Consider the following 22955-nt stretch of genomic DNA (forward strand, 5'->3'; position numbering starts at 1 on the left):
ATAGTAAAGGGAGAGGAAAATTTAACTGTGGTGGGTGACTGGAATTTGTTAGTAGGAAGAAGAAGAGCAGGAAAAATAGTAAGATATGGAATGAGGAAAAAGAATGGAAGAGGAAGCCACTGGTAGAATTATGCTGAGAGCATAAGTTACTCACCGCTGACACTTAGTTTAAGAAACATCTAAGAAGGTTGTGTATGTTGAAGAATCTGGAGACATAGAAAGGTTTCAGATTGATCGTATAATGATAAGACAGATATTTTGGTATCAGATTTTAAAATGTAAGGCATTTCCAGGAGCAGATGTGGATTTTGACTACAATTTATTGGTTGTGAACTGTAGACTAAAACTAAAGAAACTGCAAAAAGGTAGGAAATTAAGGAGGTGGGACCTGGATAAGTGGAAAGAACTAGAGGTTGCTGAGAGTTTCAAAGAAAGCATTGGGTAACAATTGACTGAAACAGAGGAAAGGAATATAGCAGAAGACGAATGGGTAGCCTTGAAAGATGAAATAGAAAAGGGAGCAGAGTCTGAAATAAGTACAAAGACAGAACCTAGTAGAAATCCTTGGATATCACAGGAGACATTGAATTTAACTGATGAAAGGAGAAAATACAAGAATGCAGCAAATGAAGCAGGTGAAATGGAATACAGATGTCAAAAAAATAAATAAATAAATAAATAAAAAATAAAAGAAGCTGACAGAAAGTGAAATATGGATAAAGGTCAAATGTAAGTCTATAGAAACCTGTATAATCAGCAGAAAGATAAATAACGCCTATAGTAAAATTAAAGATGCCTTTCGAGAAAAGAGAAGCAGCTGTATGAATAATAAGGGTTTAGATAGGGAAACAGTAGTAAGCAAATAAGGGAAAGCTGAAAGGTAGAAGGAATATATAGTGGGAGGAGGGGGGGCTATTGAAGGGAAATGAACTTGAAGGGTATATTATACAAAAGGAAGAGGAAATAAATGATGATGAGATGGGAGATATGATACTGTGAGAAGAATTTGACAGAGCACTGAAAAACCTAAGATGAAAAAAAGCACCTGGAGTAGATGATGTTGCCTCAGGACTGTTGATATCCTTGGGAGATCCATCCATGACAAAACTATTCCGTCTGGTGTACAAGACAGGGGAAATACCCTCATACTTCAAGAAGAATGTAATAATTCCTATTCCAAAGAAAACACTTGCTGACAGGTGTGGGAATTACCAAACTGCCAGTTTAATACGTCATGGTTGGAAAATAATGGCACAAATTATTTACAGAAGAATGGAAAAACTCATAGGAACCAGCCTTGGGGAAGATTAGCTTGGGTTTTAGAGAAATGCTAGAATGTGCGAGGCAATACTGACCCTATAACCTATCATAGCAGACAGGCTAAAGAAAGGCAAACTTATGATTATAGGATTTGTAGATTTAGAGGAATGTTGACTGGAACACAGTCTCTGAAATTATGAAGGTAGCACAGGTAAAATACAGGAATCAAAGATTATACACTGAAGACCCAAAGAATCTGGTACACCTGCCTAATATCGAGTAGAGCCCCCGCAAACACGCATGAAGAAATGCCACAACACAACTAATGTCTGAATTAGTGCTGGAGAGAATTGATGCCATGAATCCTGCAGAGCTGTCCATAAATCCATAAGGGTATGAGGGGCTGGAGATCTTCTGAATAGCACATTGCAAGGCATCCCAGATATGCTCAATAACATTTATGTCTGGGGAGTTTGGTGGCCAGCAGAAGTGTTTAAAGTCAGAAGAGTGTTCCTGGAGCCATTCTGTAGCAATTCTGGATGTGTGGAGTGTCACATTGCCCTGCTTAAACTGCCAAAGTCTGTCGGAATGCACAATGGACATCAATGGATGCAGGTGATCAGACAGGATTCTTACAGACGTGTCACATATCAAGAGTCGTATCTAGATGTATCAGGCATCCCATATGACTTCAACTGCACACGCCCCACACCATTACAGAGCGTCCATCAGCTTGAACAGTCCCCTGCAGATGTGCAGGATCCATGGATTCATGAGGTTGTCTCCATACCTGTACACATCCATCTGCTTGATACAATTTGAAACAAGACTCATCCAACCAGGCAACATGTCTCCAGTCATCAACAGTGCAAAGTTGGTGTTAACAGGTGCAGGTGAAGCATAAAGCATGTGCGGGCCTTCGGCTCCAAATACCTGTATCAATGTTGTTTTCATTGAATGGTTCTCACAATGACACTTGTTGATGGCCCAGCATTGAAATCTGCAGCAGTTAGTAGAAGGGTTGCATTTCTGTCATGTTGAACTATTCTCTTCAGTCATTGTTGGTCCTGTTCTTGCAGGATCTTTTTCCAGCCGCAGCAATGTCAGAGACTTGATGTTTTACCAGATTGATATTCGTCGTGCACTCACAAAATGGTCGTATCAGAAAATCCCGACTTCATCACTACCTTGGAGATGCTGTGTCCCATCACTCATGTACCGAGTATAACACCACATTCAGTCTCAATTAAATCTTGATAACCTGCCATTGTAGCAGCAGTAACCAATCTAACAACTGCCTGAGACACTTGTTGCTTATATAGGCAATGCCGACTGCAGTGCCACATTTTTTAACTATTTGCATACCTCTGTATTTGAATACGCATGCCTATACCAGTTTCTTTGACACTTCAGTGTATAACTTGTACAGAAACCAGACAGTAACTGTAAGTGTCGAAAGGGCATGAAAGGGAAGCAGTGGTTGTGAAGGAAGTGTGGCTGGGCTGTAACCTATTCCTGGTGTTAGTCAGTCTGTACACCAAGCAAGCACAAAAGGAAACCAACAAAAAATTTGGCGAAGGAGTTAGAGTTTAGGGAAAAGAAATAAAAACTTTCTGAGGTTTGCAGATTACACTGCAATTATGTCAGAGACAGCAAAGGACTCACATGTGCACTTGAATGGAATGAACAGTGTCTTGAAAGATGGATATAAGACAAACATTAACAGAAGCAAAACAAGGGAAATGGAAGTTAGTCAAATTAAATCCAGAGATTCCGATAAAATTAGATTAGGAAATGAGGCACTAAAAATTGTAGATGAGTTTTGCTGTTTGGCACTAAAATAAATGATGACATCTTGGGTTGTCGGGTGTTCTGCCGGATATCAGCGTCATACTTGCACGATATTTCGGTCACGTAGCTCATAACCTTCATCAGGTGTGACCTGAGACTGCTCCTCGAGTGGACCTGGTCCAGTATTTATGCCTATGGCCTTCCCCCTCCACCAACGGCTGCAGGCGCTTCCTCTCTGGTCCGCGCCCATTCCCTGCGACCTGCTGGAGCGTTGCTGCTCCGTTTTCCGTCCGCTGCGGTTCTAGGTGTTCCCTCTGCAGTCCGCGCCCACCAACCCCACTCCTGGAGGTTTCATCTACGGTCTGGGGTACCAAGCGTTCCCCCTGCGGTCCGCGCCCGCTCACCACAACCTGTTGGAGCGTTGCCGCTCCGTTTTTCATTCACTGCGGCTCTGGATGTTCCCTCTGCGGTCCGCGCCCACCAGTCCCACTTCTGGGTGTTCCATCTTCGGTCTGGTGCTCCTGGCAGTCCGTCAGGGGCTCGTTTTCCATCTCCATGTCTCTGGTTCTTCTGTTTGTGCAGTGTTGCAGCTGGCCCCGTTGCTCCTTTAACAATTCCAGAGCCGGATCCCAGGCTCTGCCTAGCTGGTACCCTGTGTCACGGTTCATAAGATCGTCAGCCATTTTAATTTCTATCGATTCTCTTATAACACTGTCCCAAAATCTGGGTGTTTGTGCTAGAATCCTGGTATCCTCATACTTCATGGCATGATCTAGTTCTAGACAGTGTTCAGCAATGGCTGACTTAGTCACCTGTCTTAATCTAGTGTGCCTTTGATGTTCTTTGCACCTGATCTCCACAGTTCTTGTCGTCTGGCCAATGTAGGACCTACCACATTGACAAGGTATATTGTAAATCCCTGGTTTTCGTAACCCCAGGTCGTCTTTGACACTCCCCAGCAGTCCCCCAATCTTGTTGGATGGACAGAAAACACACTTGATATTGTGTTTACGGAGGATCCTACTGATTCTGGCAGAAATAGAGCCAGCATAGGGCAGATATGCCACCTTCTTTGTTTCATCTTGGTCTTCTTCAGGAACCTGTGGTATGGTGGCTGGTTGGAGTGCCCTCTCAATTTGTCTGTCCGTGTATCCATTCTTGGAGAAAACTGTTTTGAGACGTTCTATCTCTACAGGTAGATTCTCTTGGTCTGACAGGGCATGTGCTCTGTGGACCAAAGTCTTCAGAACCCCATTCTTCTGTGCAGGGTGGTGACAGCTGCTGGCCTGCAGATATAAATCAGTGTGTGTTGATTTTCGGTACACACTGTGGCCAGTTGATCCATCTGCTTTCCTCTGGACTAGTACATCCAGAAATGGCAGCTGGCCATTCTTCTCCAGTTCCATGGTGAACTTGATATTAGGGTGGCATGAGTTAAGATGTTCAAGAAACTCATTGAGCCTGTCCATCCCATGTGGCCAGATCACGAAGGTGTCATCCACATACCTAAAGAAGCATGTGGGTTTAAATGTGGCTGTCTCCAATGCCCTCTCCTCAAAACTCTCCATAAACATGTTGGCAACCACAGGGGACAGTGGGCTGCCCATAGCTACACCTTCAGTTTGCTCGTAATATTGGTTTCTGTACAGGAAATACGTGGATGTCAGTGTATGACTGAACAGGTCCAACAGAGCACCGTCAAATTTCTCTGCAATCAGTTCTAGTGAGTCCTTCAGTGGGACCCTGGTGAACAGCGATACCACATCAAAACTGACCATGATGTCCGAATCTGTGATGTGCAGTTGCTTGAGGCGTTGCAGGAAATCTTCTGAGTTGCGGATGTGGTGAATACATTTGCCCACATATGGAGACAGGAGACCTTTCAAGTACTTGGCTGTTGTGTACGTAGGTGCCCCAATATTACTGACAATTGGACGTAGGGGCACACCCTCCTTGTGTATTTTAGGCAGACCATACAGTCTAAGTGGCATACAGTTTGATGATACAACCTTAAAGGTACTCAGCAAGAGTCTCAACTTTGCTACGACCCCTAGAAATGTACCCATTTCAGATTTCGTCAGTGCAGAAGAGCAAGTTGCAGCCACACTTCCACCTAATGTGGCAGAGGAAGTCCGCCGAGAGACCTGCAGGGCCCTCACCAAGGCCAGGCCGCCGAAATCGAACATCACAACCGAGGAGAGGCTTGCACTAAAGAAACTCCGGGAAGACAACAGCATTGTGGTACTGCCAGCAGACAAAGGGAACTCCACTGTCATCTTGCAGCGGGTGGATTATGATGAGAAAGTACGCCAACTTCTGGAGGACCCTGCATACAGAATTCTGGAGTGTGACCCCACGGACAAGGTGGCCAAGAAGACTAGTGCTCTCTTGAAGGAAACAGGGATGCCTGATAAGATCATCAGACAACTACAGGAAAAAGCGCCAGTGCCACCTAGACTGTATGGTCTGCCTAAAATACACAAGGAGGGCGTGCCCCTACGTCCAATTGTCAGTAATATTGGGGCACCTACGTACACAACAGCCAAGTACTTGAAAGGTCTCCTGTCTCCATATGTGGGCAAATGTATTCACCACATCCGCAACTCAGAAGATTTCCTGCAACGCCTCAAGCAACTGCACATCACAGATTCGGACATCATGGTCAGTTTTGATGTGGTATCGCTGTTCACCAGGGTCCCACTGAAGGACTCACTAGAACTGATTGCAGAGAAATTTGACGGTGCTCTGTTGGACCTGTTCAGTCATACACTGACATCCACGTATTTCCTGTACAGAAACCAATATTACGAGCAAACTGAAGGTGTAGCTATGGGCAGCCCACTGTCCCCTGTGGTTGCCAACATGTTTATGGAGAGTTTTGAGGAGAGGGCATTGGAGACAGCCACATTTAAACCCACATGCTTCTTTAGGTATGTGGATGACACCTTCGTGATCTGGCCACATGGGATGGACAGGCTCAATGAGTTTCTTGAACATCTTAACTCATGCCACCCTAATATCAAGTTCACCATGGAACTGGAGAAGAATGGCCAGCTGCCATTTCTGGATGTACTAGTCCAGAGGAAAGCAGATGGATCAACTGGCCACAGTGTGTACCGAAAATCAACACACACTGATTTATATCTGCAGGCCAGCAGCTGTCACCACCCTGCACAGAAGAATGGGGTTCTGAAGACTTTGGTCCACAGAGCACATGCCCTGTCAGACCAAGAGAATCTACCTATAGAGATAGAACGTCTCAAAACAGTTTTCTCCAAGAATGGATACACGGACAGACAAATTGAGAGGGCACTCCAACCAGCCACCATACCACAGGTTCCTGAAGAAGACCAAGATGAAACAAAGAAGGTGGCATATCTGCCCTATGCTGGCTCTATTTCTGCCAGAATCAGTAGGATCCTCCGTAAACACAATATCAAGTGTGTTTTCTGTCCATCCAACAAGATTGGGGGACTGCTGGGGAGTGTCAAAGACGACCTGGGGTTACGAAAACCAGGGATTTACAATATACCTTGTCAATGTGGCAGGTCCTACATTGGCCAGACGACAAGAACTGTGGAGATCAGGTGCAAAGAACATCAAAGGCACACTAGATTAAGACAGGTGACTAAGTCAGCCATTGCTGAACACTGTCTAGAACTAGATCATGCCATGAAGTATGAGGATACCAGGATTCTAGCACAAACATCCAGATTTTGGGACAGTGTTATAAGAGAATCGATAGAAATTAAAATGGCTGACGATCTTATGAACCGTGACACAGGGTACCAGCTAGGCAGAGCCTGGGATCCGGCTCTGGAATTGTTAAAGGAGCAACGGGGCCAGCTGCAACACTGCACAAACAGAAGAACCAGAGACATGGAGATGGAAAACGAGCACCTGACGGACTGCCAGGAGCACCAGACCGAAGATGGAACACCCAGAAGTGGGACTGGTGGGCGCGGACCGCAGAGGGAACATCCAGAGCCACAGTGAATGAAAAACGGAGCGGCAACGCTCCAACAGGTCGTGGTGAGCGGGCGCGGACCGCAAGGGGAACGCTTGGTACCCCAGCTGTTGGTGGAGGGGGAAGGCCATAGGCATAAATACTGGACCAGGTCCACTCGAGGAGCAGTCTCAGGTCGCACTTGATGAAGGTTACGAGCTACGTGACCGAAATATCGTGCAAGTATGACGCTGATATCCGGCAGAACACCCGACAACCCAAGATGTCATTAGATCGCCGGGAAAGCCTGAAGAGTTACAAAATAAATGATGATTACCGAAGTAGATAGGATATAAACTGTAGACCAGAAATGGCAAGAAAATCATTTCTGAAGAAGATAAATTTATTAACATTGAATATAAATTTAAGAGTTAGGAAGCCTTTTTTGAAGCCACTTGTATGGATTGTAGCCTTGTACAGAAGTGAAACATGGATGACAAGCAGTTCAGACAAGACAAGAGAAGAAATTGTGGTTCTACGGAAGAATGCTGAAGATTAAATGGGCAGATCATCACATAACTAATGAATAGAACTGGGAAGAAAAGAAATTTGTGGCATTGCTTGATTAAAGGAAGACTCATTCTTAGCTGTCAAGGAATCATCATTTTAGCACTGGAAGATTGTGTGGGGGAGTTAACATTGCTGTAGAGGACCAAGAAACAAGTACAGTAAGCAGGTCCAGATGGACATTGTTTGCAGCAGTAATTCAGAGATGAAGAGGCTTGCACAGCATGGAGAGATGCATCAAACCAGCCTTTGGTCATCATGTTCAATAAGTTCCCATCATGAATGGATGTCTTTGGATTTTGGAAGAAGTCAGTGCAAACCAAGGTCAGACAAAAAGTAAACAAAATCCAGTGAATCCAGTGTACCTCCATCATACCTGTAAAACCAGCTGTCACATACTACTTCTGAAAACTGCACTGATGAATGAACATTTTAAGAATAATCTGTTTTTTATTGAAACTAGTGACTCATCCCAGCTCATTACAGGTAGCACTAAGTATCTACTGCCATGCAACTGTCTGGTGTAGTGATTATTTTGTTTACGGGACACTGCATAAAATTATGGTTAAAATTCAAATAACAATGTTGAAATCAAACAGCAGAAAATTGAGGACTGAATAATGACAATATTATAAAAAGGGTAGATTGCTACTCATCATATAGTGAAGATGTTGAGTTGCAGACAGGTACAACAAAAAGAATGCTAAACAAGTAAACTTTTGGCCAAAAGGAATTTTTTTAAACTAGACAAAATAAACACGTTCACACACACATGTCCTCTGTCTCTGGCCACTGAGACTGTGCATGATGGGAGAAGCAATCTGGGTGGTGGGGGCAAGGGGAAGTCTGAGGCAGTCTGCTTCACAGGCTATGCCATCTCGGTCCTCCATACCAGCACCAGTTTTCTGAAGTGTGCAGGTGGGAACTCTCCCTGCAATATATTCTACGTTCCTATAACAGCCCTGGTCTCAACCTACGTTAGTAACTGTCCTTCACCCACCTATCCCCTTCCCTGATCCCACTCCAGTACTACACAGCCTTTGTTCCACTAATTCACCCACAATCTCTTTACTTCTCTCTACACCCCAGCCCCTGCCCCTCTTCACCTAAGCTCTCAACTCCACCTAGCTGCCCTACCCTGCCCCTACCACGTCCATGTATGCTTCCACAAGCAGCAATTTACAGTTCCCCATCTCTACCCTGCTATCTCCTCCCCTCCATGCCCCAGCCTCCTTCTTACCAACACCACCACCACCACTACCACCACTCAGATTACTTCTCCCATCATCTGCCATTGTTCGCAGTTCAGCCTTGGTGACCAGTGACAGAGTTCTTCTGTGTGTGTGAGTTGTGTTAGCGTGAAAGTGAGTGTGTTGTCTACTTCAGAAGAAGGCCTTTCAGCCAAACGCTTACCTGTTTAGCAGTCTTTTTCTTGCACCTATCTGCGACTTAACATCTCCACTACATGGTGAGAGCGAGCAATCTATCCTCTTCATAATTATCCTTCATAATCTATCCTTCTTCATAATTTTGTCAAATAACAATGTTAGATAAGGAAATTTCTCAGGAAGTGAGAACAGTATCTGCTCCAGATCTAAGTGGTGTTTTGAATGATATCTTATGGCAATTATGGTAGCTGCAAATTATCGCACCAGCCGGCCCATCTGACTGCACTGCCACTTGGTGTGAGCTACAGAGTTACAGCCATTTGCAGCTGCCTGACTGCAGCACCAGTAAGGCATGGTCCTCCCAGCTGCAGTGCAGTTTGGTGCGAGATGTGGCCATTTGCCAACTGCTTGGCTTCAGCGGGTTTGGCATGAGCTATATTTTCTACGTGATCTTTTCCCACATTTCCCAAAGTAACATCGATACAAAGCATTTGCTGTCACACAACTTGGTGGGATGCCCCTTCTGCTACTGTAGTAAGGAGCAAACCTTGTCAGTTCGACAGTCGACAGCAATTGGATTCGTGTATATATAGAAGACAGCTAGATTATTCTTTATTTCCCACAGTCTCAGTTACACAGTTCTTTTGGTATTTACTAGTTTTAGTCTAAAACTGTCTTCACTATACAACCTGTCTTCACAATGAATCAGTAGTATTCATATTGCTGATTGAATATTACAATGTGCAAGTACATCACCATTTTAAACAGTTGAACTCATTCATATATGTACATCATGCAAGTCATGTATGCGTCTGCAAGACTAGAAAGATGTGGTGGCTATAAGCAGAACTTTTACCATTTAAAATTGCAATATACATTGTAATGTGATTATTCAGGAATAAAAGAACTGACTCACCAAAAGGGAGAAGCGCTGCATCGTCAATAGGAACACAAATGAAAGGTCCAGATCTTGCCTAGCTTTCACTTCCTTTTTCAAGCTCTTCCTTTTTCAAGATTGCAGGGAAAGCATGTACACACACACACACACACACACACACACACAATTGGGCAGTGGGGGCGGGGGCAGTGAGTTACTTTAGGTTTAGGCCAGGAAGGTTATGGAAGCGAAGGATGTCCTGTAAGGAAAGCTCCCATCTTTGCAGCTCAGAGCTCAGAAAAGCTAGTGGTGCTGGGGAGGATCCAGATGGCATGGGCTGTGAAGCAGCCATTGAAATTTTGTGTTCTGCTGCATGTTGTGCCACTGGGTGGTTCTGTTTTTGGCAACAGTCTGGTGGTGGCCATTCATTCTAATTGACAACTGGTTGTTTGTCATACCAATGTAAAACACTGTGCAGTGGTTGCAGTAGAGTTGGTATATAACATGGCTGCTTTCATAGGCAGCCTGGCCTCTGATGGGGTAGGATAAGCTTGTGATGGGAATGGAGTAGGTAATGCTGGGTTGGTGGATGGGCAGGCTTGCATCTGGGTCTTCGACAGGGATATAATTCCTCTGTGGGCAGCGGAACACCATTTTAGGAGGGATGGGAAGTATCTTGGGTAGGATGTCACTCATTTCAGGGCATGATGATAGATAATCAAAGCCCTGATAAAGGACAATGTTCAGTCACTCCAGTCCAGGATGGTATTGGGTGATAAGGGGGTTGCTTCTTTTTGGTTGATTCTTGGGATGGATGTGAGGATCAGATGTGTGTGAGGATCTCTCATGCTATATCTTCACACACACCTGATCCTCATATCCATCCTAAGAACCAACCACAAAGGAGCACCCTCCTTGTCACTCAATACTACCCCGGACAACTGAACCACATCCTTTGTTTGAACTTTGATATTCTATCATCGTGCCCTGAAATGAGGGACATCGTACCCAAGATACTTCCCATCCCTCCTAAATTGATGTTCTGCCACCCATGCAATGTCCACAACATCCCTGTCCATCCCTAAGCCACTCCCACCACCAATCCCCTGCCACAGGGATCATATCCCCGTGGAAGACCCAGACGCAAGACCTGCCCAATCCACCAACCCGGCACTACCTAATCCAGTCCCATCACAGGCTTATACTACCCCATCAGAGGCCAGACCACTGCTACATAACCTATGCCATATGGATCTTCCACACCACCACCAGCTTTTCTGAGCTGCACAGATTGAACTTATCCTTACAACACATCCTTCACTCCCATAACCTTCATGGCTCAAACCTAGGGCAACTCACTGCCCCCCCCCTCCTCTCACCCAATAGTGTGTGTGTGTGTGTGTGTGTGTGTGTGTGTGTGTGTGTGTGTGCATGTGTGCGCACGCACGCACACACACGTGGGTGCGTGGGTGGGTGAATGCAGCCCCAGCTAGCTCATAGATGGCTCCCCACTCTCCTACAAGCCACTAGAGGCTTCCACCCAGTCCTCTCCCTGCCTACCGCCTCTCTCCAGCCCACACTCCACCCCACCCCACACCCCACCTCACCCCAGTATGCTTATTGTGGGCCAGGAGAGAGCTGGCAATTAACTGAGCACAATGTAAGGAGACAGGCATTTGAATATGAGTGAGTGAGTCAGTGTATGTGTGTTTGTGTGCATGCTTTTCCTACAAGCTTGTGAAAGAAAGTGCATTCTGAAAGCTAATCAAGCTCTGACCTTATTGCTTGTGTACCTATCAGCTACACAGTGCACCTTTCTTTCAGTGAATCGTCTTCTTTATTCCTAAATAGTTCATAATTCTCAACCAGAACATTCTGTACATTGTAATGTAATTTATCTCTTAGTAATGTGGGGGGCCTTATTAGCCCAAATCTATTAAGTACTATAAAAGTTGTGCAACTTGAGATGGTTTCAATTTCAATTTATTGCTTGCAAAATGTAATTTTACATGCAAGTGCATTTTCAATTAGGTATAAAGTTTTTACAGTTGCAATTTTTTTAGTTTACATTATTTCTTATTACATTATAATTCTTGATAAATTCAAGTAATAAGGGCATATGGATAAGCCACTGCTTGACTCACTTTTTAAAAATATCCCCTGCCAATATCGTAACTACATTTGGTAACAAGTTATTAACAACAGCTCCTTTGATGAGCTTTTCACTGTTAATCTTCTGTTAACTACATGAAAGTCTTTTCTATGCCTTGTTTCATAGTTGTGAATAGCCAAGTTTCTTTTCATGATCTTAGTGTCTTCTTTCACTAGCATTATAGTTTCTACTATATACATGGCATAAACTGTGAGAATATTGTGTCTAATGAATAGGGGCTTGCAAGAAGCTCCTGGTTTTACATTTGCTATGATCCTAAAGGCTCGCTTCTGCAGCATGAAAACCCTTTTCACATTAATTTGTCATGTCCCACCCTACAGTAATATTCCATAAGACAAAAAAGGGTACACTAATCCATAATATACAGTCCTTAGTGTTTCAGAATTAAGATATGGTGATAATCTTCTTAATACATATAGACAGGGTGTTAATTTTTTACAGACATAATCAGCTTGCTGCTTCCATGAATGTCGATCATCTATGCATAAACCCAAGAATTTACAATCTCTACAGGCTTTTGGTAGAACTTCATCAATCACAGTATTTTTTCTGTTTGGACTGCTTGGTTTAAAATGAATAATGCTAGATTTTTCTATGTTTACTTTTAAGTTCTCTCTTTCAAAGTGAGCTGTTGCCTTTTTGATAAAGTTATGTATCTCTTCAACTAGGCTGGGCTCACTGTCTGCATAGCAGACACCAGATGTGTCATCTACATACACAGTGATCAATTGCTTATTGTCAAGAAACTTGGGAAATCATTTACATAGCATATGAATAGGATTGGCTCTAAAATGGAGCCCCGAGGAACACCAAATGGTGGAAAATAAAGGATAATTCTAATAACATGCAGCACTTGCAGGTCACTTTTCAATACATGCACCAGCAACAGAGAAATCTACTTTATTCTACTCTCATCCACACTTCAGAAGCCTGTCACTGAAAATCATTTACAATGTGCTGATATTTTGTCCTCAGTCTTGTTATCCTGCCAGATGCATCAATGGATCAAGCAATATAATTATGCTGCCTGTCAAGGCCACTCAGCGTGGTGCAGACGGATACTTCCACTGACACTCAGTCACATGGTAAAACATCTGAGACAAATTTAAGAGCTGCCGCTGACTGCCAAAGCCTTACTTGTCACAACCAGCAGGTGTTTACAGCAATCTCTCTAATGCACCTATTGGTGACAACACTGCACTATGCAGTTTTCTCCTGGACTGCAGTTTGAATTTTGTTGTTACCTACTGTCAACATTTCGCTAGAACACAGACTTACCTGCCTGCCTTCACTCACTGCGTGACCCATAGTTGTGTTTTCAGTGAATGAACTGGTAGCATATGGATGTATCGAGAGCATGGTTTGTAGACGAGTGCTTCCCAGTTGAACTTACAAACAGTGCTCTCCTGCACTGAAGTGTGAGTTATTCCACAAGCTTACAGAGTATAGTGTTGCTCAAGAGATATCCACCTCCAAAAGCTTTTTATTTTGTGTCTTTTTGTAAGAGTTAGGCACTATTACCTTCTGTGATATTTATCTGTAAATAATTTGTGCTTAATAACATTTGTGTTGTAGAAGATGCTGACTTACAACACTTTGTGTAGGTACTTTTCTGGTAATTATGTAAGTTGTTCCCTAATGTTAAACAAAACATAGCAAAGCAATTATGTTTAACACCACTTCGTTGCTTTCAGAAACAGTTTTTGATATTTAAACCAATATGTTAAGTATACTTTGACTGATTTCACATTCATAGTGGGTTATACAGAACATGATATTTAAATGAAAAATGCATGAACCTGTATTCCATGGTTTCTGCCTTGTTATGAGTTACTAAAATAAATTTTCTTTAATATTTAAAGCATTACAAAAGTAAAAAATGAACTGAAAGTTATTCTCTATCCTGGCTGATACACACACACAAGACGCTGAGAAAGAATTAGAATCAACCTTTTGTAGCACATAAGGACAAAGGAATAATAATAAATTTCTGACAATAGTAATAAATGGGAAGAAACTACAAGTGGCATGGTGAAATGAAAAATAAAGATGATAATGGGAGGAAACGGACACACATATTTGGGAAGACTAGATGTTCAGGCGCATGAAAATGAGAAATGAAAACAAAAGATTTCTCTTGGAGGAATGTGGAGTATTTTGGTTAGAATGGATCTTTCTGAGGCAATACAAAGTCTTAAACCTGACGTAATAGTTAAACAATCCTATTCAGAGTCCTGTATTGTCTTGTGAGTAGGTGATATTCTTCTGTGCCTAATAGCACAAAACTTTTTCTATTCTTCTACATCTAAATGGATACTCTGCAAATCACACTTAAGTGCCTGGCAGAGGGTTCATCGCACCACATTCACAATAATTCTCAATTATTCCACTCTCGAACAGTGAGTGGAAAAAACAAACACTTGTATCTTTCCATGCGAGCTCTGATTTTCCTTATTCTATCACTCTGATTTTTCTTATTTTGTCATGATGATCATTTCTTCCTATGTAGGTCAGCATCAACAAAATATTTTTGCCTTCAGAGGAGAAAGTTGTTGATTGAAATTTCATGGAAGCTTCCGCCGCAGCAAAAAAACACCTTTGTTTTAATGGTGTCCATCCCCTGAATCATGTCCACAACACTCTCTTCCCTATTTCACTATAACACAAAATGTGCTGCTCTTCTTTGAACTTCCTCAATGTATTCCATTAATCCTATCTGGTAAGAATCCCAGACCGAACAGTAGTACTCCAGAAGAGGACAGACAAGCATAGCGTAGGCAGTCTCCTTAACAGATCTGTTACATTTCTTAAGTGTCCTGTCAATAAAACACAGTCTTTGGTTTGCCTTCCCCATAACATTTTCTATGTGTTCTTTCCAGTTTAAATTGTTTGTAATTGTAATTCCTAGGTATTTAGTTGAATTCAAGGCCTTTAGAGTAGACTGATTTATCGTATAACCGAAGTTTAACAGATTCCATTTACCACTCATGTGGATGACCACATACTTTTCATTATTTAGTGCCAGTTGCCAATTTTTACACTATTCAGATAACTTTCCAATCATTTTGCAATTTGTTTTGCTCTTCTGATGATTTTACTAGATGATAAATGACTGCAAACCATCATTTATACAGATAAGGAATAGCAGAGGGCCTATAACGCTACCTTGTGGAACACCAGTAATCACTTCTGTTTTACTTGATGACTTTCGATCAGTTACTATGAACGGCGACCTCATTGACAAGAAATCATAAATTTTGGGCTTTCAGTTTTTTGTTATTTTGCACTTACCTCTGCTTTGGAAACACGAATTTGAATGAATAGTTCTTCTCCAGTTGCTGCATGAGACTTTCAACTCTTTTCTGTAGTAATGGGCAAATTACTTCTGACAATGAACAAGCTGGTGAAATGGATGACCGAAGATAAGCGGGCACAAATTTTGATTTGGCTGCAATGAAATCATCTTCATGAACCTTTAAAAAATCAGATCAGAGTAATATTGCCAATTAGTATCTAGTTCATCCTACAGACAGAATTATGACACACTGTATTTATGGGGGGGATTATAGAATTGTCAGTTATGTTCATAGGTGACTTTAGAATTGTCCATAAAACATTGAATAATTAATTGCTGGAGTAGCCTATGAATACATTCAGTTCATATTATATACATAAACATCAATACATACAAACTTTGAGAAACCGTTTTATGTCATAAGGATTTATTGTACCATTAAACTTTTTGCTGTACTTTGCTCTGAAGAGATGCTGCGTTTCATTGCACACATAAGAGCTTCTGTGCAAAGTGCCTCTAGATCAGCACCACAGTATCCAGCTGTATTCTCGGCTAGGCGATCCATAAACTCGCTGCTAGTATCAGTGTGCCAGTGTCTTGTGTGGATGTTTAAAATTGTTCTTCTAGCCTGTAGCCAAATATTTAAAAACTCATCAGATTTTTTTACAGATCCATACTCATTTCATAACTATTACTTAATGATATTAATTTAATATGAATAAGGAGAAGAAGTACAAATGGAGAGTAATTTTATTGCAATTGGACTTCAGTTTTCATAATAACGGATACATAAATGACAGTCAACTGCACATGTATGAAAATTAGAACTGTGTGGTAGACCAGCACAAGAATCTGAATCTCTGTCTTTCACAAGCAGTTCTCTCCCACCTCAGCCAACAAAATATGCTTCAGAAACTGGTACAAAATTGCCACCTGTTTGTCACTACTTAGTTGCTCACTGCTGCACAATTTATCTCGTTATGAAGACACAAGAACATATTGTGGCATGTGTGAAATTTTTGCCATATTGTGGCATAATTGCTCACCTCTAAGTCAGGAGGGGGGAAGAAAAGTTCTTTATCAAATCTCCCAGGTCGCCTGAGAGCTGGATCAATCTCATCAAGTCTGTTTGTTGCTCCAATCACAACAACATCTTGGGGGGACTTCAGGCCATCCATTAATGTCAGCAAAGTTGAAACCACACTAGCATGGACATGGTCCTGTCGCTTAGATCGTATGGGTGCCACAGCATCTAATTCATCAAAAAATATTATAGCTGGTCTGTTAAGATATGCCTGAAAAAAAAATGCAAAAAAGTTAGTATGGCAGTGAATCTTTTAGGTCTTAACTGAATGGAAAAATTTTAGGAATCAACATTTTCATACACTTACTCTGCATAAGTATAAAATAAAATACAAAGGACTTTAAAATGAATGGGCTAGATGAGGAAAATCATAAAGCTGGGTGCACATAGGACATGCTGCACATAAACAAGTGATGCAGAGCAACATGGAATGCAGCAGAGGGTTTATAGGTGCACAGCAGTGTCCCAGGGTTCGCTTGCGCATCACTGTAGTAGTAGTAATAGTAGTAGTAGTAGTAGTTGTTGTTGTTGTTGTTGTTGTTGTTGTTGCTGCTGCTGCTGCTGCTGCTGCTGCTGCTGTTGTTTTATACATCCATGGATCACTTTTAAAAGGATATTGGACATGTCTTAGCAAAACAACAAAAATAACGTAATGCACACATAAAGGCATTTACATAATTACAGGTCTAGTTTCACAAAAAATGGAAGGAAAAACTGAAAACTGCAAGTGTTACTTTCATAGTTGCTTAACTTAGGGAGAAAACTTAGAAAAATTCAACAGTGGGTGAAACCAAAACTGAAAAGTCATAAGATAAGTGAAGAAATTAAGCTTTCAAATGATTTATTTATGGGCAGTTGTCAGTATGATATTAGTTATAAGATGCGCATTCCTACCTTCAGAAAAAGTGAAGAAGGCTTACAGGACATAGTGAATGGAATGAACACATCGGCACGATCTGGATAACCAATCATGTGTAAATACAGAAATACAAAAAGCCAACTATCAGTTTGCCAAAATCTGTAGACTTTTAAAAATGTTAAATGTGTTAATATAAATAATATAGGTCGTAGATTCCGTACACAACATGGACTACACTTAAACAGTATTGGGAAAGAATATCTGGCGAACATGATAATGAAGGAACTAAAACTACTTCAAAACACCTTCAACACAAAAACAACTGTTATACCACTATCAGTAATAGAACATTCCACAATACAAGAAAAATCAACAAAGGCAGTCATCTCGTCAGCAGCAGAACTGACATCAGCAGAACCTTCACCACCATCACCAACAATATGAACAGGAGACACAGCAACAGTGGGACAGACAACAGCAAAGCCAACAACAGCAGTAGCACCAGAAATGACAGTACCAATGGAGAAGCCACCAGCTAAACCACACCCCATCAGAAGGAGCCAGAGGACAAGAAAGTACATCACTCCAAAGGAGGATTTTTTATGGTTCAGCACCAAGAGGAGAAAAAAACTGGGACAAACCGGCACAAAGTATCAGTCACTGTCAACAAAATGCAAACAAAAGATACAGGCAAGGTAAGCTGTGCTCGTTTCTCAGTCTTTCATCAAAATATACAATTTGTCAGAAACAAAGTGCAACAATTAGAAGTGGAACTACAAACGTTAAACAGTTCAGTCACATGCATTACTGAACACTGGTGTAGAGGAACTGAAATAACATTAATAAATTTAAACTCATATATACTAGCATGACATTATAGTAAACCACCATTAGAGGTGGTGGATCATGTATATATGTTAAGCAAGGAATTGCCTATAAAATTACAAATGATATTAATTCTGTAAGTGAGGAAAAACACACAGAAATATCAGCCATAGACATAAGTAAGACAGATGAGGCACAAACGTTAACTATAATATGTATTTACCGTTCACCCAGTGGTGATATAGATACTTTCACTGCAAAACTAATCCAGATTCTAGACATGGCTTCGAATTCTAAAGGGAAGGTTCTCATTTGTGGAGACTTAAATATAAACACACAAAACCCAGATAGATTCTGTAACTCATTCTTGAATATATTGCGCTGTTATAAGTTATCGCCATTAGTTAACAGAGGCACGAGGATAGCCAAAAACTCATCATCAACAATTGATCACATCATCACAGACATAGATAAAGAAAGTTGTGAAATTATTGTAGATAACCTTGGCCTTTCTGATCACTCATGTCAAATCCTAAAATTAAACATAAATATAGACAATACAACTACAACATACACATACAGAAGGGTTTTCTCCAAACCAAACAGATCAGTATTTGCCAAGCAAATAAACAGTATAACTTGGGAAGAAGTGTATGCTGAAACTAGTGCAAATAAGAAATTTTCTAAATTCATGTCACTATTTAAACTCAGATTTGATGAAGCATTCCCAAAGGTGCAAACTTCAGTACACTCACACAAAAGAAATACCTGGGTGACCAAAGGAATAAGGAAATCCTCTGCAACACTCAAACAACTGAACAGGTTAAAAAACTACCATAGTGATCCTGGTTTCCTAAACTACTACCACACATACAAAAGAATATACAGAAGAGTATTACGAGATGCAAAAACGGCCCACAATGACAGTATTTTAGAAAAGGCAGAAAATAAAATTAAAGCAGCCTGGACTGTTACCAAACAGGAAACAAACAGTAATAAATTAAAAACAGTTAACATTCAAATTAAACATAATGGTGCTATTATACATAACCCAAATACACTAGCAAATATTGTAAATGAGTACTTCAGCAGTGTTGCTACCAAGCTACAGCAAAAGTTTGGCAAAAAACAGCCTGAACAAAAATTGAACTATATGGCTAACTCAATGTTACTGTTACCGACTTCTACAGAAGAAGTAAGGATGGTTGTGAAGAATCTAAAGACTAAAATATCAGCAGGTTTAGATGAAGTGCCAGTGTGCTTACTGAAGGACTGCATTGACAGCATACAACATCCTTTGGCACACATCATAAATGAATCTTTCACTGCAGGCTGCTTCCCAAAATACTTAAAATGTGCAAAAGTCCTGCCTCTATTTAAGAATGGCGATCCAGAAAATATAGAAAACTATAGGCCCATCTCATTACTCTCATCCCTTTCCAAGATAATAGAAAATATAATGAAAAAGAGACTAATGGATTTCCTAAACAAGGACAACCTACTGTGTAAAGAACAGTTTGGTTTCAGGCCACGAAGAAGCACAGGTTCAGCGGTAGCTCACTTCACAAATTTTGTCTTAGAAGCACTTGACGAAGGTGAACATGTAACAGGCATATTCATTGACCTTAGCAAAGCATTTGACACGGTAGACCACGAAATACTACTAAACAAAATGGAGGCACTAGGAATAAGGGGAACAGTAAATAATTGGTTTCAATCGTACTTGGAAAATAGGGTACAGTGTGTAGAGATCTCACAAACGAAGTTCAGCAGATTGACAAAACACATTTCCAAACCAGAACATATTAACATAGGAGTCCCTCAGGGAAGTGTGTTAGGGCCAATACTCTTCCTAATATATATCAATGATTTTCCCCAGAGTGTCAAATACGGGGAAGCAATACTATTTGCAGATGATAGCAGCATCCTTATCAGTGATGAGTCACCAGACAAACTGAGAGACAAAGCTGAAGAAACTCTCGATCATGTATGCAAGTGGGTAGTAAGCAACAAATTAACCCTCAATATTAAAAAAAACAAACAGTATTAATTTCCACATAAATAAAAAACATAATAGCATAGGCCTAAAAGTTAAAGATGAACTTATAGATTGTGTCACAAGCACAAAATTCCTAGGAATGCATGTTGACTCACAGCTTAACTGGACTGAGCATATTGCAGCACTAGAAAAGAAAATTGCTACTGCTTGCTATGCACTCCGGATAATTATGTCAGTATGTAATAGTTCATGTGCTAAGACTACATACTTTGCATATGTGCATTCAATAATTAGTTATGGCATAACCTTCTGGGGTACAAATGTGCAGAACATACAAGCAATTTTCAAGCTGCAAAAGAGGGCAGTACGAATAATAACAAAGAGCAGCAAGAGAGCTCACTGTACTGATTTATTCAAAACCATGGGAATCTTGACAGTACCATGTGAATACATCTTTCAGACTGTGATATATAAAGAAACACATTGACCAGTACACACAAAACAGATCTATACACCAACCCTGGACTAGATCCTGCCACCATTTGCATCTCATACGAAAAAACAAAACAAAACCCAAAATAGTTTATTATTTAATGGAATAAAAATGTATAATAGACTTCCAGAGGAGATCAAAGCTGAAACTGGAATACATGCCTTTAGGAAAGCTGCAAAAAGTTATTTAGCAGATAAATGTTACTATACTGTCAAAGAATACTGTAAATGCCATTGTTCACTTCAATTCATGTAAGAGTACCTTTGTAAATTTATACTTAATGGCTCTGAGCACTATGGGACTCAACTGCTGTGGTCATAAGTCTAAATTTATACTTAATTGTAATTAAGATTGGTGTGTATTTGTTTTGTGTAACCCATGCAAGAATACATTTGTAAATTTATATTTATTTGTAACTAAGATTGGCGTGTATTTGTTTTGTGTACGAATGATTAAGTTGCACCATAGAAATATGTACTACCAGAAGTACTATTATGTATATACTCATCATTCCATGTATACAGTTGACGACACCCATACAACACAAGTTGTCTACGGATGAATAAATAAATAAACAGTCTGCTGAGCACATTGTATGAATAAAAAACTGAAGAAAGACAAAACTAATGCATAGAGGAATGAGTTTAGTGAGTAACTTACTATCAAAAGTGGGGACCATGAAGTGGACAAAGTAAAGGAATTGTGCTATTTTGGAGGCAAAATAACACATAACAGATGAAGCAAGAATGACATAAAAAGCAGACTATCACAGGCAAAGAAGGCAATCTTGGTCAAAAGAAGTCTACTAGCATCAAACATTGAGCTTAATTTCAGAAAAAAGTTTCTGAGGACATACATTTGCAGCACGGCATTGTATGGAAGTGACTAAGGACTGTAGGAAAAACAGAAAAAAAAAGAATCAAAGTGTTCATGATGTGTTGCTATAAAAGAATGTTGAAATTAGCTGGCCTGATAGGATAAGGGATGAGAAGCATCTCCACAGAATGGCAAGGAGAGAAACATGTAAAAAACTGACAAGAACAAGAGACAGGACGATAGGACATGTGTTAAGACATCAGGAAACAACATTCATGATGCTACAGGGAGCTGCAGAGAGTAAACACTGTAGGGAAAGACAGTGATTGGAACATATACAACAAATAATTGAGGACACTGGGTGCAAGTGTTACTCTGAGATGATGATGAGTTTGACACAAGATAGCAATTCAGGGCAGACCATGAACCCCAAAAAAAGTGATGGAAAGTTCGAACATTTTTATCATATGTTGAACATTTGGTCAGTTTGATTGAACCAGCAATAAAGAAATAATATGCCAATTATAGAAATTCTGTGTGATCAAAACAGAGACTCACTTCTCCCCCCCCTCCCCCCCCCCCCCCACACACACGCACCCCTCCTGTCAGTACACTACTGTCTTTGCTGCCCACACTGGAGATGGCCACTGTGCCCCTGAATTGATTCAAAGAGCCAGATCTTCCTAAAGAGTGGATAATGGGTGATTCAGAAAAAATGAATAGTAGCTCATCTGATTTGAAAATGCATTTCTGGTAGCTGTAATAGCAGGAAGAAAATTCTGCGCTAGGCTGATGCAATGGTGCCCTACGTCACATCCTTAAGAAAATGTTTCCCAAGCTGCAAAAAATGTGTTATCGACCACGTGCACATGTGGATTTGCAAACCTTAATAGTACATGAAGATTTTCCCATCTATGAAAACAGAAAATAAAGAAAGCTTCATTTTTTTCCAATTTATCGGCTGTTGGGCAGAATCCATTCAGCCACTTCAATAGTAATGCTAATTACCACGATATGAAAGTAAGCACAGCACAACACGCAGTCTGTGAGTCGGAAAAAAATTTTCAACTTTGCTGGGAATTGAACCTGGGAACCTTCACTTTGTAATTCACTGCACTGACCACACAGCTACCACGGCAAATGAGAGTTGAGGCCTTCAGAACAATACATTAATGGAGCAAACACTTGCACCATGTTTCCATTCTTGATTTTTTTTGTTTTTAAATCTCAAATTTCAGAAGCTCAATAAACGTTTAGATGCTCCTGCAAGAGTTGTTATGTGTTACCCTTTGACTTAGCGATCATAAAAGATGCGACCTTCGGCCATCACTTGGTGAGAGCGTGCTGCAAAGTGATCCAGGCATCACTCCCCTCCCAATAGCTCAGCACTCCCCACCACTTACACAGATGGGACTGTAGGCTGTCTCACTAGCTCACTGCTCCCAACCACTCCCAGGGATCAGGTTGCAAGGTAGCTCACTAGGTCACTGCTCCCCACCATTCTTAAGGATCAGTTTTCAAACTAGCTCACTGCTCTCCACCAAGGCAACTAGCTCTCATGGACGAAAGCACATGGAACAGA

General features: G+C 41.0%; 1 protein-coding gene across 1 annotated transcript in view; it reads right to left on the reverse strand.

The window, feature by feature from the left end:
• Positions 1 to 17791, reverse strand: part of LOC126195522 (ATPase family AAA domain-containing protein 2-like) — a 57773-nt gene extending 39982 nt beyond the window's left edge. Inside the window, exons 1-4 of the mRNA XM_049934149.1 lie at positions 17648 to 17791; positions 16344 to 16592; positions 15734 to 15925; positions 15294 to 15475 (exon numbers count right to left, since the gene is read on the reverse strand). Coding sequence (XP_049790106.1) covers positions 15294 to 15475; positions 15734 to 15925; positions 16344 to 16592; positions 17648 to 17791 — 767 coding nt within the window. The remainder of the gene's footprint in view (positions 1 to 15293; positions 15476 to 15733; positions 15926 to 16343; positions 16593 to 17647) is intronic.
• Between the last annotated feature and the right edge of the window lie 5164 nt (positions 17792 to 22955).

The sequence above is a fragment of the Schistocerca nitens genome, chromosome 7 (assembly GCF_023898315.1).
Source record: "Schistocerca nitens isolate TAMUIC-IGC-003100 chromosome 7, iqSchNite1.1, whole genome shotgun sequence".
Classification (NCBI taxonomy): domain Eukaryota; kingdom Metazoa; phylum Arthropoda; class Insecta; order Orthoptera; family Acrididae; genus Schistocerca; species Schistocerca nitens.